This window comes from Dryobates pubescens, chromosome 30, assembly GCF_014839835.1.
Source record: "Dryobates pubescens isolate bDryPub1 chromosome 30, bDryPub1.pri, whole genome shotgun sequence".
NCBI lineage: Eukaryota > Metazoa > Chordata > Aves > Piciformes > Picidae > Dryobates > Dryobates pubescens.
In genome coordinates, this window is record NC_071641.1 from 1,719,352 (window position 1) to 1,741,920 (window position 22,569).

Genomic DNA, 22,569 nt, shown 5'->3' on the forward strand with positions numbered 1-22,569 from the left:
CTCAAGTTTTCAAACCAACTAAACAAACGACTTGATTTTTGGAACCAGAAACTCCGTGTTTTACCATTTCTTAAAAGAATTTATATGAGGCTTTCTTCCTGTTCTTTTTTAGTGACCCTAGGCCTGGTTAGGTTTTGGCAGACTGGGAGCAGTAACACAACTAATTACTATCCCTTTTGGACGTATCACAAGCTACCAACTGCACCCAACAATCAATAGCCAGTTCAAATAATCTGAATGCTTCTAGTAATTTGAGTCAAACTTTTCAAGCTAACTCCCAGAGCTGGAATCCTGCACAATTATCACTAAATAAAAACAGGAGGAGATTATTTTTTTCCCAACAACCAAAAACCAACTGCAAAAGTCCAAGATGCTGTAAAAACATCATTCTGGAGAAACTCCTCTCCTTCTTCACCCAAAGTATGTGTTGGATTTTTAGCCAGAACATAACCCACGTCTGATCAGTTTTAGCCTCAATGAGGCTCTCCCTGGCTCTGCCACTTGCTGTGCTCCAGGGCTTTCCCTTGCAGTTTTGTTTCAAGCCCGGGGAGGGCAGGGCAGCATCTCCAGCCTCACATCCCTGTGCAACAAGGAGCTGTGCCGTCACACACAGGTCACAGAGCTGAGAGACCAAGAGGACAACATTTGATAAAGTCATTTTAATGGAAAATGTAAAACCCCTTTCAACTTCAATGTACAAAGCATGTGTAACACTTGCACTTTTAACAAATTAAAGCAAGCCAATGTTTTAAAAAAATACCTCATTGAATGTATATATGTATATATTTACAGAGCATATTAAGTTTAATATTTAGCTTTAAAAGTTCACATAAATTTTACCAAAATGAGACCATTTTTAAATAAATTACACCTCTTGAAAACGTTTAATTGTACACTGAATAGCTTCAATAAAATACTGAAGTGTCTGTATTTAATATCTACTTTATATACTTTCTATTTTACAAAGTTTACAATTATTTGGCAGTAATTCTCAGATTATGACATGACTGCTGTGCGGACTCAGCAAGATCCCAAATGCAGGCAATAGCTGGTGTTTGTGTCCTACTCTCACAGTAACTGTCTCAATGTAGTGAAAAATATCTGAATTATTTTAGCAAACTGTACAAGTCACATTTACATTTGATCAACAATATAGCATAGAATTTTGTGTGGGTTTTTTTTTTTTTCCTCCAAAAATAAATACATCATCTTAAATCTTTTGACATCTCACAAAGTTCATGTACAGTATGATACAGGACAGCAGAACGCTGCTTAACTGTTCGCAAGTCTAACGTAATCACAGTGGCTGTGATACGAAGCTCTACCGTTGCAGTGTCGTTAACAAGTAAATAAGATGACTTCTTGGCACTGATGGTTTGTGAAGCTGAAATTAGTGTGCAGACTGTTCATGTCTCAGAAAAAATAACCTCCAGCTGCTGTTAACACACAAGAAAGCAGGGAGCGCTTAGTTTTCATCCATGTCTTCCATTTCACCTTCATGAATCTTCAGAGCTCTCACCATTTCCTTAACTGCATGATACAAGATATTTTTAACCTGCAAGAACAGCAGACAAATTTTAGTAAGGCCTAAACTAAGCAGCTCTGCAAAGCAACTGCCTTTAGGACTGAGCCCTAAGCCCGGTGGATGGAAATGAAAGGAAGGCTACATCAAGGCTGGACTAAAGGAAGTACCTTTTTAAAACATAACATGAAATAAATATATCCAGCAGCTGAAGGGAGTCATTTGCACCCCTGGCATTCACGCTGCTGCTGCTGCTCATTGTTATTCTGTGTGAACAGCATCGAGGAAGTAGCTCCACAGCTGCGCCGCATTTCAATGAGTCTGAGCAGCCCTGCCTTCCCCGCAGCTTCCAGAGCAGAATTCATTTCCTACCTGCAGTTTATCATCGTAATTGATTTCTTCCTTTGACAGCCTCAGCTCCTGCGTTAAGTGAAATGACTGCACAAGATGTTCTGGAGACACGAAGTCTTCAGTTACTTGAACGCAACTGTGAAAATTCTGCACCTATCCAACAAAACAAGGAAACTGGTAATTAGCATTCTGGACTTACCCTTTGGCAGATACCGAGAGAAGAGAGGGCCCCGAGACCCCTTAAGCCACAGCCTTATCAGGCTGAAGCACGTCTTTATGCGCTTTATGGAGAGAGCAATTAAGTTTGACTTATCTAAATGAGATGCTGGCAAAAGGTAGGCTTTGAACAACGTAAATCTGCCCATGCTCTGGTGCTGCTTCTGCAGCCAGCTCTGACATGAATTAAATGAGCTCTGCTGTGTTATTGCCCCCTTCAGCAGCCACACAAGCACAGCTGCTGCGTGTGCGCTGCTGCTGCACAGCCATTTCCAGAGCACCACGCCGGCACTGCAGCCACACACCAACGCTGCAGCAGCCCTACAGGACCCTGCTCCTTGGGCCACGGAAATGTGCTGGAAGCACTCTGTCAGGCACAACTTGCCACGTTTGCTGAGAGGTAACTGCCAGTGGAAATACTTGGAAGGGGAAAAAAATCCCCCCCCCCCCCAAAGCAAGGTGAACAGATGTGCAGAAGGGGGTGTGGGGAAGAAAAGAAAAGGCACTTTCAGTTTTCTGTAAACACTTCTTGCTGACAAGATGGAACTACTGAGAGAACTGGACTGGTCATACCTGGGAGGGAAAAGACAAAAATGCTTCCAGGTTGTGACCTGACTACTAATTTCTGTTTGCCCTCTTCCAAAACGTACAGCATCAGTTTTTCTTCCCAAACCCTTACAAATCAGTTTCCCTAGCATGTCAAAACCCTAATTTCCTCAAATTCGAACAGCTGCTCATGAAGTTGTGCAATGGCAATTCTGCACACTTCCAAAACCTGGATGGTGAGAAGGGAGCATCTTTGCCATCCTAGCAAACAAACAGTCCCAGCCCGCCAGTACTGATGCAGATCTGCATAGTCTAAGCTTGAGCCTAGCAGAAGCAGGAAGGTTTAAATGCATATTCCAGAACTTCCATTGTGATACTGGACATTCAAAGATCCTTTAGGGTCTACACAGTTGAGGACACAGCTCATACACTTCACTTTGAACAAAGTGTGCACATCATTTAAAAACTATTCAAAACCACTGCACAGCTCTGATTTTGTAAGGTAGGTTGCCTCTTTACAGGTGACATCTCAGAGGGTAACCCCTGGTTCAACACTAGTGCTGTTGGGAGGGTTTCTGCAGCCTCGTAATCTTTGAAGGTACAATGCAGTGCCATTCCCTCCTGTGAATCAAACCAGAGCTCATTCCAGAGACCAGGAGGGTTTGTTGATGCCACACAATATGCAAACAGCAGAAAGCCAGGAGCAAGGAAACAGCTGCAGAAGTGCCATGACGAGGCTTCCACCAGCACTTGGGGAATTTCCCAGAGCTTCAGCTGAAACATCTGTGCTGCACAGACAGGCTGCCAGCTCCAGCCCCATTCTCTTCCCTTGCAGTCTTCTCACTTGATTTTCAAGTCCCTGCCTGCCCTTGTTTTCCTTTCCACCCTGTGCCAGTTCCACACCATTCTTTCACTTTCTCCTCTCTGAGGCAAGGTTTTACTGATTCCCTCTCCCTCCACTGCAGACAGGATTTGTTGCCCTCAGATCTTTCACTCTGCTGTGCCTTAAACCTCCTTCCCTCCCTCTTCCAGGGCTGCCTTATGGGTGTGCAAGTCCTTGCAGGAAAGACAGATTTTACCCAGCTGATCTGGTACTCGGCGTGGGAACGCCCTGCTGACAGCCCCCAGGCAGTTCTATTTATAATATTTATAATACAAGCTGATACAATGACACACACACAAAAAAATACCTTCAGTAACAACTCCCCTGAGCTTTGTGGGGCAAGGACTTACAGCACTCCCACAGCGATGCCAGCTCCAGCTGAACTGAGAACAGCTTCACCTCCAGCCCATGCAGAGCAGAGGTTTTGCATCAGGGCCTGGGAGATGGGTGGAGCATTGGCAAAGCCTCAGACCAGGGCTGGGACATGGCAAAGTAAGTAGCAGGGAGGAAACAGCTCTCCGTCCTCACCACATGGGGCTCTCCCTCCTGTACTTACAGCAGCAGATCAGCCCTTTCTCGCATGGCTTAGCCCCGAGGTCAGCTCTCAGCCCAGCACCTCTGTATAGGCAACTCCCAGCCCTTTAGCCTACATTCTTATCATAATACTGCCAGGATGTCCCATCACCTCCAGCATGTTATTTTACAACCTACAATCCTGCTGTTAAATCAAGATAATACTGCTATAAAACCCAACACTGTAATAACCTGTTTTACTATGAACAGGTTTTGCATGTAGCCTGAACAAAACATTTCAATCACTGGCTCAAGTATTTCAAGCTTTTCATTTATCACTAAGCTATGTTACGAGTTTGGAGCCATCAAATTAAAACCAGGGAGGGCATCCCTAGAGGACAGCTGTGATACAAGATGACCCAGAGCAGAGCAGCAGAATGAGTGAATCACTCAACAAAACATTAACACCCCCACCTTTTCCCCTGCTTTTTTTTCTTTGGGGAGGTTTCCAAGGAGAGCTGAGGGCTTGCTGGTGCAAGTGCCAGAGAGAAAACAAGGCCCAGGCATTAGCAATGCAGGGGGCACTTCTGAGCTCCCCCTCTCATAAAGCCAAGAACATGTACTCATGGTACATTCAAGGAAGCATCTGCAGAGGACACCAGTCCAATGCTCTATTTCTGGCTCTCCCCCCAGGAGCAATTTCCTCCAAAAGAGGTACTGGCAAGGCTACTGCGACTGTCACAGCTCTCAGGAGAGGGTCCCACCCCACCGCTGGAACAGTTTGACTTTGCCTACTGAAATGACCACAAGGGGGATGTGACTGCAGCTGCAAGTACACAGGGAGAAGGGGGAAACCTGGGAAGCAAGAGGAACACTTTATGCTACCAGAAAGATATTAAGAACAAGTTCCTTTCAGAGCTAGACATGAATTCACAGAAGCTGGGGGGGAAAGACACCAAAACCAAGGAACATACAGAATAGCTACACAAGACCTCCTCCATGTTAGAGCAGCAACATTCTAGAGCAGCAGCAGCGTGACATCCTGACTGGCTCCCGGTTCAAAGTGTCAGTTACAGCAGGCAGTGACCACAGGCAGCTTCACTCCCTATCTCCATCCCCTCAGCCTGCTTTGCACTGCTCCACAAGACTACAGATAAGCAAATTAAAAAGAATTTGATTTCGCACCACATACAGTATCAACTCTCGACCAGTTTTAATCACCAAAGCTTCATGGTGTGCATGCAAATCTGAATCACTTAAGATGTAAAGCTGGCATGTATTCTTGTTCAGACTTATTCTGAAGTGTTGAACTGTGCTTTGTGTACGTGCTGCTCCCCAAGGTCAGTATTTATGCATCTCTATATCGAGCACTCCGCATGTACATGAAAGAACACCACGCTTTCATTTCCTCCTACGTGGCAGATTCACAGGAACTTCTTATGGAAGATGAAAAGGTTCTCAACTTCACCCACTAGAGTTTCAAAACACCACCTTGCTAACTCCTTGATGCCAGAAGCTAGAACATTACCACTTCAAAAACAAACTGGAGTTTAAAGCCAAAAAGATAAAGATAAGAGTGGTCTTATTTTTGGTCCTTAAACCTATGAACTGCAGGCAAGCCTGGAACACTGCTACTACTTCATGTTTTCCTCTCTGTGTGCCTTCATACAGAATACCACATGCTACAGAACACAAGTTTCCCCGTATGCTTGCTATTTTCTGGGGGTTCTCTTTTCATGCTTGTATCACTCCCTTGTTTTATTAGATCAGAGTAAGATTACTGGAGGATGCAACACAAATTTCATCAATTCTGCCAGTTGTAACTGCTTCAGCCCAACAGCAGTTAAGAATAACATCAACAACAGAAGCTCCTTCACCTTTGTGAAGCAACATCAAGCCCTGAAGACACAGTACAGGGAAAAACAACCTGCATCACCTGGGTTTGTGAGGTTTTTTCCTTTCTTTTGCCAGAAAACTCAACCCACTGAGAGCATCCAGGTTAACATACCACCACATGAAACCCACCCAAAGACTCACTGGAACAGTAACAGTCTGGTCTGGGTAAAGTACTTGTTGCTTCCAACACCTCAGCAACTGACAGCCAGCAGATTAGGGATGTAACAACTAATACCACCACATCCCAGTCAGCTTTTTCACAGTGAAAACCCTACTGCCCTGGTCATGATAAACAACTGCTTCCTTTCTGCTCAGTTTGGAAGGGGACCTGTGGACCAGCAACCAAACACCATCTTCTTCAATAAGGCCTGGCCCTGCCTGAACCCAGGTGGATATGAATGACCGATCTCTAACATCGAGATGGGCTTAACAACCCCTAATGTAGGGTGGGGATGCTCCTCATTCCTTGATAGTCAGCTACCTAACTAGTGGTGCTTGACAACTGGCAAGACAGCAAGAAAGCACCCTCCATTTCCTGATGCAACAGGAAGAGAGTCATGGAGTGAAGCAACAAATACAGAACTGCCCAACCCCCATGTCTAAACAACTGTGCTTTCTTTCACCAAGGAGGAGGTTTGCAGCCTGAGGGGTGGGAAAAAAAAGCACCAAAGAACAAAACACTCAGCAAACAAAATGAAGTAACAAACCCTATATGCTAACAGATGCCTGAGCCTTGCCATACAAACTCATTCTGTTTCTTCATAACTGCCCTCCTGGCAGTACTTTTTCTTACACAACTAAGAATGAAATCAGCCCAGCTGCTGCAAAGGTGGTATCAATCTGATGGCAAGGAAAGCTGCTGAAGGAACAGTGACGACTCCTGGTGACTGATGCACCTTCTGTGTAAAAAGGAACTTAATGGAGAGCAGGAAAATAACCTCCAAATCCTGTTACAGAAACACCCAAATAGTCTCTACAATTCTTCTACAGCTGAAGACGAAAACAGTGACAAAAACATGCAGGTATTTTTATCTGCTTAGGTTGCTCTCCCTGCCTCTACAGCATTAGGTTAACATTTGGCTTAAAAGTAAACCCAAACAAAACTAACTTGACTTTCTCGTAACACCAGCTTCTTTAGAGATTGGCTAACAAAATGTAAAGTGGAAAAGAAGCTTTAAAGTGAGCAGGCTGTCATGAACTTCAAGAAAAGAACTGTATTAGCTGAAGCCCTTGAGTTGCTGCATGTTACTACATGGACTTTATTACACATTTTGAGTACAGATGTAGTTCCCTCTTTGAAGAAAAAGAAGAAATGTGTTCGTGTTCTTTACTGCTGCGTGTCTGTAAGCAGCTGGACGTTACCTGGTGAAGGGCTCCTGCTGGTAGGATAATGGCATCACCAAGAAACTGAATAATTGTGCAGGTTTTTACTCCGTATTCCTCCAGAAGTCTTTGGCGAAGTTTTTTGTTCACGTACCAACTCTGATCGCGTATTGGATCATGTTCTGGTAAAACCTCTAAGCCTTGCTCTTTCGCTATCTGTAAGTACAGAACAAATTCTGTGTCACTTTCAAAAGAAGCTGAACCTTTTGCTGCTAAGTTCAAAGTAAACCTAAGGTACATGCAACATCATGTTCCAAATGCTAACTGAAGAATTTTAGTTAGTGGTTCAAAAGAAGCTCAAAGGAACTGGGAAGTCCCACTGAAGACACGTGAAAAATGCAGAGCTGTAAAGGACATAACAAAATAATCTGTTCATAAGCACATAAAGACTGTGTGTGATGCCACATGATGTGGTGGGTTGACATCTTTCTTCAGTAAATCTGTTTTCCAGAGTTCCTGTCCTGCCAGTTCCCTCAAGCTTACAACCTCCAGTTTTGACAGAGACATGACACCACAACCTCAGCTTGGGAAAAAAGCAGCAGATAAAACTTGGTCATGCAGTCCTGGGCAACCTTCTCTAGGTGATTCTGCTTGAGCAGAGGGCCAGACAAAAGGACCTCAAAAGGTCTTCTTCCTATCTCAACCACTCTGTGGTAAGTTATTTTCCTACCATCCTCATCGATGAGCTTAGGAAGTACTTTTTTACGTCCATTTTTTCCAACAGTGGTCAACTTAACTGCAACAACCATTTCTCATCAACTTCACTACAGGGGAACAAGTATTACCCTTAATCTACTGCTAATTAATTATAGTAACAAGTGCCTAAACGTAAGAAAACTCCAATTTATCTAATCCATCCACCGTGACTCAGCAATTAGATCAGTAAAACCATGGATTTTTGTTCATGTTGATATTAACTACACTTGTGTGCCACAGACCTTGAAACTGGTCCTCTGGCTTATCACATTCCTTTTGTACTAACAAGATAAGAGATTTCACCTATCAGCAATTAAGTGGTTCCAAGGTCTCGTCATAAATTAATCTCAAATTCAATATTCCAAAAGCACTACCAGACTGAAAACACAAGGCAATATACAGTTCATTCTGGCCACCACGGCAAGTGAGGCAGCAGATGACAAGCTCTGTTACTGAAGATGTTAGGTGCTCGGTTTCATACGTGCTGCTCAAAGGGTCTCACCACATCCCTTAATTGCTCTAAAAGAAGAAATGCTGAATATGCTCATTGTTACCTGTTCTTTTCCATTCATGATTTTGTTCACAATGCTCTCCTCCAAACTGCAGAGCCACCATCTACTTTACAAATGAGCAGAAAGCCCTCACTGTATAATTAATAATTTCCTGTAACTTGCTGTATTTTATTTACTAGTGCTCATTTTTTCCCCACAGTTCAGCGTGCCAAAGAGCAACTGTTTGAGTCACCAGAGGACAGCTGCCCCAGGACAGTTACACTGTCTTATTGTCCAAGAGAATCTTTACTGCTCTCTTTCTTAGGCTCTTCATGTTTGCAGCATAAACCTTGTCCTTCAGCCTGTTTATGGACCTCTTTAGTTTAGCTAGTTAAAATGCATCTTTTTTTCCCCCACAGTGGAAGACAGTGAAGACTTTTCCCCACGTAGCCACTTCAGTGGTATTTTGGTAGTCCTATGTCATCCATCAAGATTGCCTTCTGGAACATGGAAACATGCTAAAGTCAGGGCACAAAAAACTGCTTCCAAGATGGCATCACTCAATTCAATGCCACTGATGACCATCAATACCTAATGGTGGATATTCATCCTATGTGTATGTAAGTAAAGACCTGGAAGGTACTGATGTGGCTCTAACTTGACACATGCTACCAAAGACCTGCACTGCAGCAAATGTTGGAGAGGTCTGCTGCCCTGAGACACGTTATCTCCCACCACACTCTCACCTTCACCAAGAGCCAAGCCATGTTGTTCAATCTAACTGACAAGACAGTGCTTAGGAAGATCAGTGGCAGCCTACTGGCAAGGTCAGGGGGTTTTGCATGTGACAATTCACAGAAACTTCAGTACCTGGTAAGGCAGGAATGGAGCAGTGACAGAAGACATTATCCTACGAAGTATCCTTCCCATTGAAGGAGGACAAGAATACATCTGTGACACTTCTGACATGTTAGAGCCTGCAGGCCACCTGTAACTCTCGAAGTGAATACCTAACATGTTATACACTGTGTTCAAGATGGAGCAGGTCAATCAATTTCCTAGAAAGAAAGTAATTTTCCTTTCCTTTCCTAAGAATGGTGGTAGTGTTTGTGGGTTTTGCCAGTCCCCCTGAAATTATATATAGGAAAAATTATTAGAGATCTAACCTTTTGCAGAAACTCCCTTATCTTGTCAGCATCTTTGCCAGCATAGATGTGCCATAAAGCACCAGGTAATTCACTCGAGTCTTTCAACCGCTTTCTTAAAAGGTCATCCAAATCTTCTTCTTCGAACTTCTTCAGAACTCCTACGATTGAACAAAAGCATTTTTCAAGGGAGACATAAGGCAAAAACTAAATTAAACATCTTCAAATTTCTTAGGTGAGCAGATAAAAGTCTGCTGAAGACAACAAAAGCCTTGAGGTGGTATTTTTGCCTGGTGCAGGTAATTATTTATGAGAACGTGATTGCCACAAATACCTTCAAAATGATGTGTGATTTTTGACCTTTTCTTCCATTTCCTGAATTTGACAGAACACATTCTCTACCTGAAATAAGCCACCAGGGCTGGCACCAAAACTGACAAAATGAAAGATATATTTTTGTGCAGTCAGCAAAAGCAATGCTTTGCACACTGTTCTGCAGCAGCTGATCGAGAAGCTAGTTCTCCCAAGCTGCCAGAGTGCTGGTGCTATTAACTCAGTGCATAGGCAAGTGAAAACAGAGCTAATGGAGGACAGCAAGTCTTACTGCAGCTCTGTTAGTCACACCTGAAATCCACATTTGCTGATTATGAAGCAAGAGGACAAAGGAATAAGGGGAATGATCTAAAAAATGTTTCCCATAAGCAATAAACCTCCTACAGATGACTAACATACACCAACTGAAGGTCTCCAGTGCTGAAAAATTGTATTACAGTCCAAATTCGATAGAGCAAACAGTGCATCCAGAGAGAGCAGAATAAACAGAAGCTTTGCAAATACATCATCCTGACATAACTGTTAGAACTACCAGCTTCCAGAGAAAATCCTTTAGCCTAAACTTTCATTAGCTCTGCCAGCCTCAGCAGAGGAATCGTGCATCAGTTGCAGGCTTGCCTTTACCTGATTTGGAAAGTACTCCGTTTCCTTTTGCTATACCAACATAAACAAGGATGTTCACGACATCAGAAACTTCAATATGGAGATTTGTGGTTCCTATATCATGGTCTTTAGTAGCAGCCACACCTACGTTACAAGATAAAGATTTGTTGTATTCCACGTTCACCTTCACACAGAAATGTGTACAGCTAACAGAGTTCAAGGGAATGTCTGAAAGTGCAGTAAGAGCGGCATGGGCAGGAACTATAAACGTGCTTTTGTTTCACTTGCTAAACAAGACATTAGCTTTTTAACAGAGACCTGGAGATCTCTCAGCCCAGGTGACTGTCCCTATGCAACAGCTGTGTCAGAACAAAACACATTTCAGAAGAATAATTTCCTGACCAGTACATTCCTTCCTTACCTTTCATGTTGTCCAGGACAGAATATAAGGACAAGGAATACACAAGGCTATCAAATCAAATGTTTCACTTTCATGCCTGATTGTAAACTGAGTTCTTAATCAAAAGAAATCCCCAAGTAAAGTGGAGAAACAATTTTAGTTAGGTGAAAACACACATTTGAGTCAAAAGGACATTACAGAACAGTAAGCCTTGCAGCAGCCTTGCATCAAAGTGCCATTAACAATTCAGTTCTTCAGACCCATGCCTTGATCACTACAGTTAATATGCTTATTTCAAAGGACATATAGAGAACTTTTTAAATCAAAGCCATCATGCCACAAATTACAACTCATTTCTTCTCCTATTAGTGTCATTTGTAAAACAGGATTGAACATACTTGTTTTCCAAAGAAGGATCAGCTGGAAAAGGTCTAAAACAAAGGCTTAAAACCAACCCCTTTTAAATAGGCTTTTGAGTGCAGAGCATAGAAGTGATGAAAAATATGCTGAAATGATTTATGAGTAGAATTATGAACACAGCAATACTCCACAAAGAATTTTTCCACACAGCATTAAAGGCAGAATCTGTGTGTAAAAGCAGCTGACCCTTTCTAGACTTCAGAAGACTGTAACAGCACAAGACAAGAATGCAGAGGGCAAATAAGCTCTCAGGCCTCAGGTGCAAGCACTGTTAACGTGCAAGTCAGACACGTATTTCCTTCTACATCCACTAAACAGTAATCCTCCAAGCAAAGCCCAGCTTTCTCTCAATACCACACCACAAGATGCTCTACACTTTGAAGGGAAGAGGGAACTGCTGCCCTTCCAAGGTATGCTCACCATAAGCACTGCATAGTCTGGGTCCCAAATCTGGACGGACAAAAAATCCTGGCAGATGAGAAGCCAAGTTTAGTTTTCCTTCTGGACTACAATATTCAGGCAAAGGTAAACTTTTTAGCAAGTCCTCATATCTGAGGAGAAAAGAAAGAAGAATGTAACTGAATTTGTGCCATAGAAAAAAACCACAAGCAATCCAAATAACCTGCCATAGAAACTGACTTAAGAATATCTGACATGAAACTCAAGTACCTTGCTGGCATCATAGCCTTGAAGTCTTCCCCAGAAGGCCAATCCTTCAGTTTTAGTAGAGCTGTTTCCCCATTTTTAATTTTCTGCCGCTCTGCAAGGAACACAGAAAACAGTAGAAACTGTTTACTTCATGCAACTAGAATATAACTCAACCTGTCCACAAAGATTTCATCCATAAAACAGGAGAATTAATTCTGTGACTAAGACATGATGCAAAACAAATTCAACTAGTTGAGGAACAATGACATTTGTTTGGTTTCTTAGTCCAACCTAAGCAGTGTATTAGTTCATCTTTAATTCTGCTCAGCACAAAAGAATGCACATTTCCATCATGTTCTCTGGAAATAGATTACCTAGAGCTTTCTTTTTAAATTAAGTTTTCTTCAAAGCCCCCAGACCCACAAAGGCTGCTTTTAACTTCAGTTTCTAGTATCAGCCATGTTCAGAATCGATGGAATAATGCATTTGAAGTAACTTACTTGAAACATCTTCAAAACCATCCCAGAACTCCTTGACACTGGTGTTTGAAATAATACTGTCTTTGCAGTTCAAGATATCAGCTTGCTGGTTTCCAAAATCTAGACTAATTGACTCTGCTTTCCACAGGCTGAAGTTCATTTTCTTGTGCATACCAGACACCAGAACAGGCTGTAAAAACACCAGAAAGAAAAATCATTTTAAAACAATTATACATACACACACAATTACTTAGCTTATTGCAAGCAAACACCTGCTTCAACCAAAATGGAGTACAAATGTGCCTGAAACACACACTGAAGACCCTGGCCCTGCTGAGCTTGCTAACACTTCTTCCAACCACAGCTGTACCTAAGACATCCTACTCATCTGTTTGGTACCTGACACTCCAAACCAGTTATTTGCTGTTTATTATTAGTAATTAATGGAAGTTTGAAGAACAGGAGGTTTCTATTAGGCTACACCTGACAAGCTTTGCCCCACTGCTAACACATTTGCAAGCACTCAGTTTGGCCAATCTGTCCTTAACTCCCCAGAGTTAACAGTGAAGTCACTTTCTAGACCGACCAGCTCAATACCTACCCTTCCTTGCTTCCAGCACTCTTTGAACAGCTTCCAGTTGTTGCTGTTTTTATGGTCTTTGAGCCACAGAACATGCTTATCGCAGATCCAGGAATACTGAATATCGCTGTACCGTTTACTGCACTCATCCTGAACGCAGTTTTTATCGTCCTTTGGCTCATCTTTAATTTCAGATTTCACATTTATCTTTGGTGCTCTATTTGGTGGAATCTTGTTTTCTACTACTGAAGCAATTATGTCATCAAGAATGTTTGGCATAGTCCTTCCGCTCTTGCCACTCTGTTGAGAACCAAACAGATATATGTGTCAACAACACAATATCAAATCAAGTTCTTGCAACTCTTTTTGCTTTAGAAAGATGTTTCACTACCAGTCAGAAGGCTGAGGTTATCTACTTTCTTTCTAGGAAACTGCATGCATTCTTATATGCAAAGTTAGAAATCTAGTTATTTTTGGAATCTTCCTTTACTCAGTAAGGTTAAGGCTTGATCTAATTTCATGGGCATTTTCTTTGTAGCAGGCATGAGTTACCACTCTCCATAAACATGAATACAGTGTTCACGCAAATGTCTGTGTATATACAGTTTAAATTCTGAGTATTTAAAGCAACATAGCTGTCACACCACTCTAACTAAAATGTATCCCCAAAACATTACATAGAATGGCTTAGATTTGAAGAGATCTTTGAGATTGTCTGTTCCAACCTCCCTCTCAAGGATGAATGACAGCTCTCTGGACACACTGGATGCTTTCCTTCATCACGATCAGGTGCGCTTCCTGCTTCACATGGGCTTGCTCAGAACAGGATTAAACATGCCTGCAGGTCTCCATTATTGCTTCTATTGGTATAATCACCATCAAACTTCCACGTTTGAAGAGACAGCAGGATTTTACTTCTTGGTTTTAAATTCAAACAAAACCCACAGAAGGCTGTTGGCATTGCAGTTCCCTCATCTAAGACCTTGCTTTGTAACCATTATTTAAAACCTCTTTACTTTCTAAAAGCATCAATTCCCTTCCATCAAGAAGGCAGCACCCAAGACACTGCAACCCAAGACACTGTATCCCTTAACTGTACATTAACACAACTAGAGTATTTGATTGCATTTCGAATTTCCAGTTACAGTGGCAAAATTAACAATTAGCACATGGAATGAGTATGAGATGATTATTGGTACACCAAAGGCAAACTAGTCACAAAAGTCTCTACAAATACATTACCAACAAAACTAGCAATGACCACTGCTGTCATTATTGGTACTTCCAATCCTGATGTAAAAACTGAGTCTGGTAAACACTTACTGCTGTTCCTGTAGAGTAAACTGGAGCAAAGGCAATACCAGCATCTGTAGAACCTAGACGGAGTTTGCCTGCTGTTGTAGTTAATAAATCCCGTAAGGTTGAGCCCTGCTCATTGTTCTGGGATGCAGGAGGGGAGCTTTTACAGTTTGGGGACTCCAAGTTATCCTGGTCTTTCTCTTCCTTTGAATGTTTTCCAGAAGGACATTCTTTGTTCTCTAAAACAGAAATAATCATTGGACGTTTACACTGTTGTACCATGAAGCAGATACAGGAACAGCACCAGCAGCCTGCATTTTATACTGGTGGCAACATACTGCAGCACTACTGGAAACACACCAGAGGATGAACTAGATGCTTCAAAATGCAGTCAAACAGTGTGACAATGAAAAGGCCTTCCTCAGCATCTCAGACATGCAGCTGAGTGAGTACCTGCCACAAATGAGAGATGCTGTAGCTGGAAATGCTGCTACATGACACATGCATTCCACCGGTGGCTCTTCTGCTACCAGATCCTGATGCCACCAGAAGGCATTGCAGTTTCAAGATTAAAATGATGAAGGGAAAGAACATAATCTTTTCTTTTTTGTTGAACAGAGAAGCGTGTGAACTTTGCTTATTTCACTTAGGTATCACTTGTACACCCACAGTCATGGAGATGACCATTTCAAACACGTACCTTTCTTCTCTTCTCTGGCTTTCTGCTCTGCAAGGTCAGCTAACCAGTGCAGCGGGGACTGGGATTCAGGTGGTGTTAACTTGCTGTCTGTGCTTACATCACTCCTTGGACTTGCATTACCATTTGTCTCAGACTTCTGAGGAGTACTCTGCTGTTGAGACTCAGGCGTGCACAGAGAAATTTTATTACTGTGGTTAAGGACATTCTGCAAAACCTGTGAAGAACAAATTTGCTTTAATGCATTTGAAAGACAAGGCCTGCATTTAATCACCATGTATGCAAATTACAACACAACCAGTACCATTCAGATTCAAAAATCCCCAAGAATCAGAACACCTGAACAAACCACGATGCACACAAGCGTTTCAGACTCACCTGAGAGACACCGTTCATTGCGGGGAGCTTGCCAGCTTGTGTGCTCTGCTTGCTGGTGCACTGACAATGGGACTTCATTTCAAATTTTTCTCTAATGTGGTGCATAGCATCTAAAAGATCTGTCAAAACTGAAAGACACAAAGGAAAAGCATCAGCAGCTGTCAATAGCTTTGTGACCCTCTTTACAATGCACACACTGTGATGCTAAAATGCTGTCTCCATATCTCTCTAGAGATATGAAATTCACCACTCAAAAATACTCTAAGACGACTCTCTAGTTTGCCTCAAAACTCGTGCAGAAAGTCCCAAGGTCTTTAACCAGGTAACTGCACATTATGCTTCTGAACAATCTAACTTGCACTTTGCATTGCCCCTGCATGACACACAGTGAGCAAAGCAGTCATTCATTATTTACTCCTCACTGCTCACTGAGTGCATCCCTGCCTCATTTAATAAACCCAAACTAGAGACTGACGTGAGCTGCGTCTTTACAACAAAATGATACGTGATCATGGAACCTGAGGCTGTTTGGTAATGGGTATGCACAGAAGAATCAAAGTGGGTTTATGTAGGCAGTCTTCCCTGTGCTGTTTCCAGGCGAGTGGTTCACTTCACAATTTAAAATCAAAACCAGTATCAGTCTTGAACCTGTTCTGGGGACCGTCACAATCTGAATTTATTATAGAATCTAACCAACCTTGATTTCTACCCAAACTAACACAAAGCAATGGTGGCATCTGTATTTCCAGGTTAAAATAACTAACAAGTTTTGAGTGCACACAGGAGTTTTCTTTTCCCAGGTCTCCATCAACGCTGCTGGAGATTGCAAGTCAAGTTGTGCTAACAACCACCACCCCACCAACGACACTTCCTCAAAGAACTTCTTTGGTTCTAAGAAAAATTTTGTGTTTAGCTGGGTTTAGGATCAGTCTTAATTTTTCATTTATCACAAGCTCCTTTGCTGCATTTTCAGAAGCTCAGATGTCCAACTACAACACAAATGGTAATTATTTTTTTCAGGTGGGTGGGACAGAACACAGAGTCAAACAAATCCCCAAAAGTCTGCTGCTCTTTGCCAGAACTAGTCTCAGATTCTAAGATCTAAGGTCAGGTCAATGAAGTACATTCTGGCTGCCTTACTCTGCTCTGAAAAGGTACAGAACAGTCCAAACAAACACCCTGAATTTCATCACTGCTGTCCCCAAAGCCCCTTCAGACATCTGTCAGCATACTCCACACCCTCTCATCATCATCTGTCCCCACTGCTGTTAGCTGCCCAGAATCACTTGCCTTCCTGCAATGATTTGACACAGTTCTCAGACTTTTAAATGGAAAATGGGAGGTTTCATGAAACAGCTCTGGCTTCTCTTCACAAAAAGAGCTGGACAAAACCCCCACAAGGTGGTCTTACCAGAGCCTGGAATAATCTGCGTTGGCATCAGGTGTTTGTGATCATGAGGCTGCCCCTTCACACACTTCATCCAGGCATACAACTCCTTATCTGCAAAAGAGCATTGGCAGTTATTTTACTTTAATTCCAGTGGTACACAGACAGAGCTAACAAATAATTTTCAGACTTGTTTTAGTTAGAAGTGGGTTTCTACACACACTGTAAGTCTTCTGCCCTGATATCCCACTGAACAGAGATCTGCATACAACAGCTGTTTTTCACAATAAGGAAAAGAACTAAGAGTTTTAACAATAATGAAAGCTGAAGTAGCTGCTTGTAACACAGACCCTTGCCAATAACCTCAGAAATTTCAAAGCAGGTTCCTTTTACTACATGTAGTGAGGTGCTGATGTGGTGCAAACCAAAATCCTTTACAGCTGTGACTAAGGCAGGAAGAGTCCCTTGAGGAATTCCAACAGAAAGAGGCAGCACAACGGGGCTGTGACTGTGGCAGGGACTGAATGTAGCACAAGCCATGCTCCAAACTGAAAGTGGCTGTCTTTGATGAGAGGGGGCCAAACAAGCCAAAAAGATAAACTTTTAATCAAATCCATTCTCTGATTTGGCCTGCACCAGTGTCACTGGTGGCACAGGCAAGGGGGGAGTTGCATCATGGATTTATGACAGATTAAAGCAACCATGAAACCACAAGTCTGTATGTACTGGTTGAAAATAGTTCGTGGCAGCAGAGAGGGCCCTACTGGGAAGAGAGAGAGGCTTCCTATGAAGTTTGGGGAAGATGGTCCTTGCTAGAAAAGGATGCAGTGTAAAAGCAAAACAGGGGAACTGCACAAAATGTCTGATTCTGGGGCAGAAACAGGAATGCAGCTTCTCTCTCAAGCCCCAGACTTGTATCCTATCCACTGAACTGCTAGTATTAAGAGCCTTTTCAAATCTGTCTGCTAGTTTGCTCAGCTCTAGCAATGTAAACTGAGAAGTCCAGCAAAGGGAGCATTTAGCACATAAAAACTTTATTTCCTTACCCTGTAATAGACACAATGTACCAATAATCTGTTAGCTAGTTCATGGAGTTTGTACCTCCTAAAACATTGAAATATAGACCAAATCACAAATGCAAATCAAAACCCAAAATAGCACAGCATTCCACTTGATGGTGCCATGAACTGTCCGAAGCCAACAATGGATGTGCATTCATTCATGGAGTAATGAGAGAAGTCATTGATAGTTATCTGAATACTGAATATTTAAGCTTCTAACTTTCCTGCTGAAGCAGGGGGAAACCAGTGTATTCTCTGTTACATTTAGCAACTGTAAAAACAACTACTAGTTCCAGGAAAAATGGTGCAATATGAAGTGCTATTAAATAGAAATGGGTGGGTGGTTCTGAACTTGGTAAGAGAGTGCCAAGGAGAGATACAGTTCACACAAATCCTACAGCATCAGGAGAAATAGAGCTACAGAGAGGGAAGCTGTCATACTACTGCTTTTGCATGCAATTTTGTGATGAACGGTTAGAAGAAAGTCTTCACTGTTAGAACACTGAAAAGAAGCAAGCTTCTGTATACTGCTTTTTTAAGCTTTGAAGACATTTTACTAACATTTTCCTGGCTGGTTAACACGCACACTATAAAAAGCCTCTGCCTGCCTGTTCCCACTAGAGTAAATAACGCTCGGCGTATAGCCCAAGCCATGTCAGATGGATGTGCACACATGCATGCACACAGACTTTAAAGCCACTTAGGAGCTGCAGAAGCAGCCTCCAACATTAAAGCATTAATGACTCTTCTCAGTGTTGGAAAACACCGACACTAGTTTCCTAGAAACTTCGAGGCTTTGATGGGAGTCTCTGGGAAGGTCCTATAACCACAGTGTAGGAGGCCTCTCGCTGCAAGCCAAGGACCAAGCAGATGAGTCTCTGTTTGTCAAAGATTTGCTATACAACAGTTAATCTTCATTTTACTAACACTTCACATCTGTGACATGTGCTGTGACAAACGTGGAAATGCTTTTCAAAACAACATTATACTTGAATTGGTTCCTGGGGCAGTGTGTGACTGCAGGACCGTGCCAGGACACAATGCCTGCCACCGAGGGGAAGCTGCCTGCTTTCCAAAAAGCAGCCTGAGCACCAATGTCACAGCCAAGGGCTGAATAACCAGATCAATCTTCAAGTGATTCTTTCTCTAAACTGCAACCAGGCTGGATCACTCAGAAACCACAGGTCTGCAAGTCAGTCCTGTTACACTTCACTACAGGCTGAACTAGACATGTCCATTAAAATACAGGAATTAAACTGAGCACATATGTAGGCTGGTGGAAGCCTCCACTGATACTCATTCGAAATACTCTGTTAAGTATTTTTCTCCATCTCTTTTTTATAATAACAAGGAAGGCTTCTAAGCAAAGAGTTCATGGTTTACCATACTAAAGAGAGGACATTGGAAAGCACTTCTGTCAAGGCAAGTCCTTACAGCAATGAGTTACCACAGAGCAGGGAGGTGTAATGGAGTGCCAGCCTCACAGATGAAGAACAAGATGTAACCTTGAGGGGCAAAGCACAAGCTACCTATGACAATCCACACAAAAAAAGACTGAAAAGTGGACATAAAGACCTAAAATAGCCCCCATAGCAGTTGCTTTCCAAAGGACTGGTTCTACACCTACCAAAAAAAACCAAGGAGAAGAAGATCTAAGAGAAAGCAGAACACACAAGCAGTAATTTAACACTTTACATAAAAGCAGTTACACTCGTGGATCAACAACTCTACAACAAATGAGAATAAACAGCCCATACAATACTCTAGTTCATAAAGAACTGACCTCTGGAGCTTTTTCTTTCCTTTGCCTTGTAACAATCTAGGCAGACCACAAATCCACATTTTTGGCAGACCCAATGAATGTTAAATAATGTGGCTTCACACGCATCACACATCTCACGGACTCCTCTCACTGCTCTCTTCCATGCAATTTTGGCTGAAATACAAAATAAGCAGAATAAAAGGACTGAAACTTCAATGCAAAGCACAGAATGAATAGTTTTTATAAATGAAGCATTTGTCATTTTCCCCTTAAATGCCAACTGGGTGTAAGGGGAGGAAAGTGATCCTTCATAAACAGACCATCCACATCTACCCCTTAGTTTCATGACACAGCAACCCCCTAAATGCTACTAGCAATACATTATAAAGACATTAAAACATAAAAAACCCCACAGATAAAGTAACACAGAAAGAATATTCCTGCTCAACATCAATGGGTTGCAAGTACAAAGAACTTGAATATATACTTGTAACCCCATGCAACAGACAGAGCTAGGTTTTTCACTTGACTGCCTATGGAACATGTTTAATCTCAAGGGCAGCCACACTGATGCATTTGATGATTGAAGTCCTTGTCCATAAAGAAGATGCCTGTCCTGGAATCCATCCAGTTGTCCTTATACTGCCTGATATTAGTGCCACCAGCACATTTCCAGCCTGTGCCCATCTGCTGTGGGCCAGAAGGACAGATCAGCTGTGGGTTTGGGGGGAGGAGGTGCTGGTGCTAGCACATGCTCTGGCAGGCCCACGCTGTCTCATTGCTCTCCTTTGTTTTGAGAAGGAGACACATCAGAAACACCTCATCTGTTGGCAGCAATCACTACCTGGGGCTCACTGTGGGCCTTGCTTGGAGCTGGCTGGAGAGCTGGAGGCCAAACTGGGAACTGAGGCTGCTCCAATCCCAACAAGCAGCCTGGCCTCAGCTCTGGCCCAGCATAGCCACCAGTGCAGGGTGGCCCTCTGACAAAGGTCCTTGCCCTTTCCCAACATACTTTATTACCAACAGCCTAGGAAAATGCAGCGTGACAGTCCAGTGAAGTTGGCTGCTCAAAAGGACTAAATGGGTCATGACAAATGCCAACACTCAAGTGAAAGGGCACAACACTCCAGAGCATTTGAGATTTCCTTACCATCTTTCTTCACCCAGGACATGGCTGTTTTCTCAGATGTTACTAGCTGACAAAATTTATCGCCTATGATATCTAGAATGTATTTAGATGTTTCTAGGTCCAGTTCATCATCTTCATAGTTTTCATGTGTCCACAAACTCAGTGCCTCATCGTCATATTGATCAGGAGAGGAGAAACCATCTATCCTAACCACTCCATTCTTGCTAAAAGATAACCTAAAAATTAAATCAGACAGCGTTATATTCTGGACTGAAAGTTTAGTTGCCAATTTGTCTTAAAACAAGTTTTCTTTACCTTTTTTCATTAAAAACCAAATCCTAGTCATTCTTCAAATGACTAGTAAGAAAGAACAAAAACTAAAACTAACTTTTCAGGCACTGTTTGCATTCAGTTTTCTCACCATTCCCTCTCTCTCACATTTATTATTGCTTCAGAATTGCAGACAGGAAAATTACCTTCCTCACCCACAAAAGTTTAGTTCCACCTATTCCTCACCTTTTATTTTCAGAGTGCCTGCAATGGCCCTCACTCAGTCTGTCTCTCATTTTATAGATCTCTCTATCCTACTGCTCTCAGAAAACAGGAATTTGAACACTATATTTAAGTCTAAGCAGAACAAATCACTAATACAAGATAATGTTTTTGTATCCGCTTATTTTTGACCTTTAAAACCACTAAAAGCTTTCCTGTTATCCTACCCAATACCATCCCACTAGCCCTGGCTATATTTAGCCTATTTTTAAGTAGTAACAATTAATTATTCCATCTTGCATAATACATGATCATTCATTTGCATATGTGACTATTAGAATAGTTAAGGAATTTTACAGCAGTGCCAGTAAAAGTACTGAACTTAAAACTTTTAAGTACCAACCCCAGTATTTAGGTGTGCATCACAGAATCATGTATTTAACAAACAAGAAGAAATGAGCAATTTGCAGGTATGACTATCAACAGTAGTGCAAACTTCATTGACAATTCAAGCCCTATTACCCAATCACAATGAAAAATAATTAAACTGTTGTACAATTTACCACAATATGTTCAGAACACTTGAATTTTTAAATTTCATAACAGTGTTTTAAAGCATTGGCAAAGCTTTGAGGGAAGGGATGCTATCCAGAAGGATCCTGACAGGCTTGAGAAGTGAGCCAGTGCCAACTGCGTGAGGTTCAATAAGTCAAAGTGCAAGGTCCTACATTTGTGTCAGACCAATCCCAGGCACAAATCCAGACTGGATGCAGAGTGAGTTGAGAGTAGCTCTGATTAGAGACTTGGCATTGTTCACTGCTAAGAAGCTCACCATCAGCCAGCCAGCAGTGTGGCTCATGCAGCCCAGAAGGCAGCCATGTGCTGGGCTGCATCAAGAGGAGCAGGTCAAGAGAAGTGACTCTGCCCCTACGCTCTTGTGAGACCCCGCCTCGAATACTACACCCAGTTCCGGTGTCCCCATCATGAGAAGGGCACAGAGCTACTGGAGTGAGTCCAGAGGAGGGCCACAAAAATGATCCGAGGGCTGGAATACCTCTGCAACGAGCATAGGCTATGGGAGCTGGTTTTGTTCAGCCTAGAGAAGAGAAGACTCCAGGGGCACCTTAGAGCTGCCTGCCAATATCTGAAGGGATCCTACAGGAAGGGTGCAGAGGGATTTTTCATAAGGGTGTTTGGCCATCAGACAAGGGAGAATGGCTTGAAGCTAAGGGAGAGCAGGGTTAGATTTTGACACCACC

At 42.4% G+C, this 22,569-nt stretch overlaps 1 protein-coding gene across 2 annotated transcripts in view; it reads right to left on the reverse strand.

Moving 5' to 3' along the window:
- Positions 1-613: 613 nt before the first annotated feature.
- JMJD1C (jumonji domain containing 1C) overlaps positions 614-22,569 on the reverse strand; it is a 157,846-nt gene continuing 135,890 nt past the window's right edge. The window contains exons 12-26 of one of the 2 annotated variants that reach the window (XM_054174714.1): positions 20,840-21,054; positions 19,711-19,863; positions 16,891-16,980; positions 15,480-15,607; positions 15,105-15,318; positions 14,429-14,643; positions 13,127-13,405; positions 12,547-12,715; positions 12,068-12,158; positions 11,819-11,949; positions 10,600-10,722; positions 9,664-9,803; positions 7,290-7,466; positions 1,895-2,026; positions 614-1,555 (exon numbers count right to left, since the gene is read on the reverse strand). In XM_054174714.1, the coding sequence (XP_054030689.1) occupies positions 1,466-1,555; positions 1,895-2,026; positions 7,290-7,466; positions 9,664-9,803; positions 10,600-10,722; positions 11,819-11,949; positions 12,068-12,158; positions 12,547-12,715; positions 13,127-13,405; positions 14,429-14,643; positions 15,105-15,318; positions 15,480-15,607; positions 16,891-16,980; positions 19,711-19,863; positions 20,840-21,054 (2,347 nt within the window). In that variant the 3' untranslated portion in view covers positions 614-1,465. The remainder of the gene's footprint in view (positions 1,556-1,894; positions 2,027-7,289; positions 7,467-9,663; positions 9,804-10,599; positions 10,723-11,818; positions 11,950-12,067; positions 12,159-12,546; positions 12,716-13,126; positions 13,406-14,428; positions 14,644-15,104; positions 15,319-15,479; positions 15,608-16,890; positions 16,981-19,710; positions 19,864-20,839; positions 21,055-22,569) is intronic. The other variant, XM_054174715.1, reaches the window with a different exon arrangement.